At 40.8% G+C, this 6,660-nt stretch overlaps 1 protein-coding gene across 1 annotated transcript in view; it reads right to left on the bottom strand.

The window, feature by feature from the left end:
* LOC146389215 (retinoic acid receptor alpha-B-like) overlaps nucleotides 1-3,556 on the bottom strand; it is a 22,134-nt gene extending 18,578 nt beyond the window's left edge. The window contains exon 1 of the mRNA XM_084926936.1: nucleotides 2,384-3,556. Coding sequence (XP_084783062.1) covers nucleotides 2,384-2,582 — 199 coding nt within the window. The 5' untranslated portion in view covers nucleotides 2,583-3,556. The remainder of the gene's footprint in view (nucleotides 1-2,383) is intronic.
* Nucleotides 3,557-6,660: the final 3,104 nt, after the last annotated feature.

Below are 6,660 nucleotides of genomic sequence, written 5' to 3'. Positions count from 1 at the left end.
TGACAGGCTCAGAAAAGTCAAAAATAGTGAGATATCTTGCAGAGGGATGCAGCAGTCTCAAAATTGCAAAGCTTCTGAAGCGTGATCATCGAACAATCAAGCGTTTCATTCAAAATAGTCAACAGGGTCGCAAGAAGCGTGTGGAAAAACCAAGGCGCAAAATAACTGCCCATGAACTGAGAAAAGTCAAGCGTGCAGCTGCCAAGATGCCACTTGCCACCAGTTTGGCCATATTTCAGAGCTGCAACATCACTGGAGTGCCCAAAAGCACAAGGTGTGCAATACTCAGAGACATGGCCAAGGTAAGAAAGGCTGAAAGACGACCACCACTGAACAAGACACACAAGCTGAAACGTCAAGACTGGGCCAAGAAATATCTCAAGACTGATTTTTCTAAGGTTTTATGGACTGATGAAATGAGAGTGAGTCTTGATGGGCCAGATGGATGGGCCCGTGGCTGGATTGGTAAAGGGCAGAGAGCTCCAGTCCGACTCAGACGCCAGCAAGGTGGAGGTGGAGTACTGGTTTGGGCTGGTATCATCAAAGATGAGCTTGTGGGGCCTTTTCGGGTTGAGGATGGAGTCAAGCTCAACTCCCAGTCCTACTGCCAGTTTCTGGAAGACACCTTCTTCAAGCAGTGGTACAGGAAGAAGTCTGCATCCTTCAAGAAAAACATGATTTTCATGCAGGACAATGCTCCATCACACGCGTCCAAGTACTCCACAGCGTGGCTGGCAAGAAAGGGTATAAAAGAAGAAAAACTAATGACATGGCCTCCTTGTTCACCTGATCTGGACCCCATTGACAACCTGTGGTCCATCATCAAATGTGAGATTTACAAGGAGGGAAAACAGTACACCTCTCTGAACAGTGTCTGGGAGGCTGTGGTTGCTGCTGCACGCAATGTTGATGGTGAACAGATCAAAACACTGACAGAATCCATGGCTGGCAGGCTTTTGAGTGTCCTTGCAAAGAAAGGTGGCTATATTGGTCGCTGATTTGTTTTTGTTTTGTTTTTGAATGTCAGAAATGTATATTTGTGAATGTGGAGATGTTATATTGGTTTCACTGGTAAAAATAAATAATTGAAATGGGTGTATATTTGTTTTTTGTTAAGTTGCCTAATAATTATGCACAGTAATAGTCACCTGCACACACAGATATCCCCCTAAAATAGCTAAAACTAAAAACAAACTACAAACTACTTCCAAAAACATTCAGCTTTGATATTAATGAGTTTTTTGGGTTCATTGAGAACATTGTTGTTCAATAATAAAATTATTCCTCAAAAATATAACTTGCCTAATAATTCTGCACTCCCTGTACATGTGTGGTTTTGCCATTATGCACCAAAATGACGCTGTCATCATGATACTCAAACTCAGAGGATAGTCATTATCATAAACTGGAATATTCTTTATCAGTCATTCATATCTTTACAGTTCAGACACACCGAGGTTAACTGGCTGATGGCACCATGAACGCAAATATCAGCGGGCAACAACGTCAGTAATGATGTCAGTTACCATGGTTTGTCTGTTGTGTCAGATCAATGTAGCAATTTTGTGACAATGGGCTGAAAGACTTTAAATCACTAAAGACTTTTAACTTCAATAACAAAGATTTTGTCCTGGGCTGAAAAGGGAAAAAAAAAACAATATAACCAAAATGAAAAAATAATACCAATAAAAGATCTCTACGGGCCTTAGTTGTTACCGAAAACATTAATCCCAGTTTTATTTACAACCTGCCTTTGTTTCGGTTTCAGGTGTGTGTGTCCAATAGTTCATTGGTAACTAAATAAATAAATGTACGATTATATGAACACTTTAGAGAATTGTAAGTTTATAATATGGACACTTGCGACAAACCACAATTTTAATCGGTAGATTAAGCGCATTCTTAATTCATAACTCAAGGTTTGGCTTAAAAAATGTCTGAAAGTGGTGAAAAGGTACTGATCAAAATTAGCTAAAGCCCAAGATGACACACAGCATGTGTCAATTACAATTGAAAAAGAAGAAACGCGATGACAAAGTGAAACAGCTCACAAAAGCTGTAAAGACTTTAAAGCACGTTATTAATTAAGGACACTAGCTAAGAAAAGCTAAATGGTGTAGCTGTGTCCTCACTTCTCATTCAGCAGGCTAAAAACAAACCGTGGCAGCTCGAAGAGGATGCTGGCATGTGTCCCAGCTGGCCTCAGCTAACGGATGTACTCATTCCCTTCAGCTGACAAGAATACTCCAGCATGAGCGCTGGATTATCCTGCACTCCCCTGGTACTTGTTTTAACTCATTTAAGTACTACTACAGATCTATGGCCGATGATGCAGCGCTCTGTGTAAAACTCCAACATGACAAATAATCTTTGTCTCACTCACAGTGGCTGGATCCGCTCCAGTGCCTGCCGGTCAGCAGAGACCCTCCAAAGGGGCGCTGGAGTCCTCCTACAACGGACAAGAGTCCCTTCTCCGGCCCGAGCCCCGGGGGTCTGTGGTAGTAGTCCATGCTTAGAAATGAGCCCGTGCTTGGGCTTTTGGGGCTTGGGCTTAAACCCACAACATCCACGCTTTCGTACATCTCCGAGAGGTGGTAGTCGGGATGTGGTCTCTGTGTGGTAAATAGAGGGAGGGGGGAAGAAGATCAAAGCGTCCTGGACGGTGATGAGAGAAAGAGGAGCGGAGGGAAGGAAGAGTTCACATCTTCATAACAGACTGATAGGAGCCACAGGAGGAGGAGGAGGTGGATTCCCGGTGACCTTTCAGGCTTCGGACAAACGTAGTTAACAGTCAAACTTTGCCGTCTTTTGTGATGTTATTCATGTATTCTTTTGTGTCTCCTTCACAAATTAAACATCGCTACAGTCCAAATGCTACAAGTGCTAACAACCCAAGTGCCGTGCTGCTACCTCGAAGCCCTGAAAAGACGAAAAGACTAAATGCCAGGGGAGAGAAACACTGTCGCTCCAGTCGCCTCTCGCACCGTCACACAGTCGTGTGTCATGTTTTACTTCATAGTGAGTGTGGGCTGCCGCCTGCGTCCGCTGATCCACAGCTCCTATTTTCTAATAGGCTAAATATATCGTGTCATACAACTTGCCCCTGAAGCCACCCAGGTGAAGTCTTTTTCACCGACATTGTGCTCCGTAATGTCACAGCTAGTACACTCTGTCCTTAAATCCACGCACGCTGTCAATGAATGTAACCAAAGCCTTAAAGTAAATCGGTCCGGTCGGTTGGTGCTTCGCTCGCTCCGGTTTAGAGAGTGCACGCATTAAAAGCAAAAATATGCAAAAAAACCAAAAAAAGCCCAGAGCCGACACATTAATTCTGCAAATGTGAGCGGTGTGGGACTTTGAAGTTGCTGCTGTATATGCAAAGAGCAGAATATCCAGAGGTGAGGAAAGCTGGAGAGATAATCCGAGTCAGTCAGGAGCGCTGCTTGTTGCTAGTATCTGAGGTCCAGCAGCGGTACACGAGTGTCCTGTGGTAACCCCCACTCTGTACCCGACGGCCTCTCTCTCTCCCCCCTCTCTCTCTCCTCTCTCTCTCGCTCTCTTTCTGGTTGGTGAGAGACACCAGCTGCGCACGAGCTCCCCCTACTTGTCATGCGCGAGCCTCCAAATAAAACCTACCTGCTTTGTTCCACCAGGAGGAGGGTATAGAGTTAAAGGAAATGATTTTAATCGTGACTTCCCTTGCCCCCATATAAGGGCTTTCGGAGATTTGCCTGTCCCATAACAGTTTGGTAATGGAGTAAATTTAAACAGTACATTTTAATCACTGAACAATTCACTTACAGCGGTTTGGCCCACTGCCATTCCCCAACTTCCCTTTACTAGATTATCTTAAAAGAAATGAGTGTGTGAGAAAGACCTCTTTTCTACCACTTGGTTATTCTAGTTTTGTATGTTCTAATTTTTAAATTAAGTCTTAGCCTTTTTTAAAAAAATTCATTTAAGTTTCAATGAGTTTCCATAATGGTTTTCTCATTTCAGTTTAGATTTTAGATTTTAGATGTTTCAGTGTTTGAATCTTTTTAGTAACTTCTCTATGGAGGGCATGTATCAGAGCCAATACTTAGTTTTGAGATGCAGTTTACATTTTGTGATAGTTTAAGTTTCTACTTGCACAACATTTTCAGCTATAATATATATTTCACTTTTTATTCCAAGAGAATTGTCAGATAAACTAATGTTCTACATCCAAAGTGTATTTACTCAGGCTCAACAAATGAGGGGACAATGAATCATGTAAGCTCCATTTTAACGGAATTCAGTATCAAGATACTGTAAAATCTGCTATAAGTATTCAGCATAGTCAAATGTTGACCAACTGCTGCACAACAAGTAACTGAGAGGCCATTAAAGCATTATAGTAAAAATGAAAAATCATTGTAAAAAAAACCAAAACATCTTTTTTCAAAGATACACTTGGGCAAGTCTTGGATATAACTGTGTTTTGCACCAAATCCTAACCTGAAAAGTCTGTGGTCTGTGTGCACTAAACTTTTATTTTACACTGTTCGAATATTTGATGCCTATGTTCTGAGCTATAATCCATTTTTGTAGGGTTATGAGACAGCTTCGACAGTGATATCAACAAATATAGAAAACAGCTGACAAAAAAATGTGCTTTCATAAATGCTGGATTTAATTGAGCGCGCACACTTACATTAAACCTTAATGTTAAGCCTCTGTCTATCCATTATTCTGTCAACTTACATTTGCAGTATCTGTCAGCAGAAAAGCAGCTGCTAACCATCACAAAAAACAACAAGGTTAATGACTAAAATGTTTTATGCTATTTGACTCAGAAAAATACATTTAACACAAATCTCAACTACAATATTAAATTATTGTGTAAGGACTTGAGCATATCACGTTTTTACATTATAAATGGCAACAAATACATAAAAAATAAATAAATACTGTCAAGAATAAAGAGTCTTTGTGCTGAATATACAGAAAAATATGAAGTAGTTGCTTAAAAGCAACTTCATAAAGATAAAGAGCAGTAAATGGACTTTTGGACTGTGTAGGAGGTAATGACAGATGGTGCTGTGACAAGGATACTGGAAAAAGTTTGGACACGCCTTCTCATTTAACGGTTTTTATTTATTTTTACTACTTTCTTCATTGTAGATAGATACTGAACATGTCAAATATATGAAGCAAGATATATGGAATTATGTAGCAAAGAAAAAATAAAAAAATAACTCTAAATATGTTTTATATTCTAGATTCCTGAAAGTAGCCACACTTTGCTTTGTTGACAGTACTGCAAACCCTTGGCCTTTTCTCAGTGAGCTTCATCATGTAGTTGTCACAGTACTGGGTACAGTACTGGGTTTGAGACCCAGTAGGTGTAATTCTAGTTAAAGTTATAGTCTTGGATTTGTTGTTCTTCATGGTTTTGGTTCTCTTTATTGTTTTTCTGCTGGTGTTATATTCTTAGTTCCTAGGCTTTAGGTTTCTGTTACTTTGTTACTTTCTAATCACTCTTGTCTCCATGTTCCCTCTGTCTCCTCAGTCAGTTATGTCTCCATGTCTCAGTGTCAAGTCCGCGACTTTGTAAATGTCTCTTAGTTCCTGTTTTACTTTGAAAGTCTTGTGTCCCATGCTCATTGTTTTCAGTTTTGCTTCCTCCACATCTTGTTATGTATGATTTCTCCCAGCTGTGTTTTCCTCCTGTGTCTCATTATCCCTTTGTGTATTTAAGCCCTGTGTTTTCCTCTGTCCGTTGTCATGTTGTATCCTCTTTGCTGTGTGTTTCTTCCGTGCTCCTAATAATGTCCTAGTTCCAGTTTAGTTTCCTAGTTTGAGTTCTGTGTTTTTAGTTTCTAGCTTTCCTGAGGTTTTTGTATACAGCAATAAAGCTACCTCCTTAAGTTCATCCATCTGTGTCTGTGAGTGCGGCTTTTGGGACCTCATCCTGCCTGCCATAGCATTACATGACAAAAGTTACCTGAAATGGTTTCACTTCACAGCTGTGCACTGTCAGGGTTCATTTGTGGAATTTCTTGCCTTCTTAATGGGGTTGAGACCATCAGTTGTGTTGGGCAGAAGTCAGGTTGGTACACATTTGAAAGCTGTTAGCATCTTGCCATAATATGAATTCTAAGTAAAGAAAAACGACACTCCATTGTTACTTTAAGAATTGAAGGTCAGTCAGTCTGGAAAATTGCAAAAACTTTGAATGTGTCCTGAGTGCAGTTGCAAAAACCATCAAGTGCTACAATGAAACTGGATCACACGAAGACCGCCCCAGGAAAGACAAAGAGTCACCTCTGCTACTGAGGATAAATTCGTCCGAGTCAACAGTCTCAGAAATCTCAAGTTAACAGCACCTCAGATTAGAGCCCAGATAAATGCCACACGGAGTTCCAGTAGCAGACATATCTCTACAACAACTGCTCAGAGGAGACAGCATGAATCAGACCTTTATGTCGAATAGCTGTTAAGAAACCACAACTAAGAAAAAGCAACAATCAGAAGAGATTTGTTTGGGCTGAGAAAAACATGGAATGAACATTAGACCAGTGGAAATCTGTTTTGGTCTGACGAGTCCAAATTTGGGATCTTTGGTTCCACCTGCCGTGTCTTTGTGCGACACAGAAAAGGTGAAAAGATGGTCTCTACATGCATGGTTCCCACCGT

This window comes from Perissodus microlepis, chromosome 4 (assembly GCF_051167445.1).
Source record: "Perissodus microlepis isolate ML-2025 ecotype Zambia chromosome 4, ASM5116744v1, whole genome shotgun sequence".
NCBI classification, from domain to species: Eukaryota; Metazoa; Chordata; class Actinopteri; order Cichliformes; family Cichlidae; genus Perissodus; species Perissodus microlepis.
This window is presented reverse-complemented; position numbering and strand designations above follow the sequence as displayed.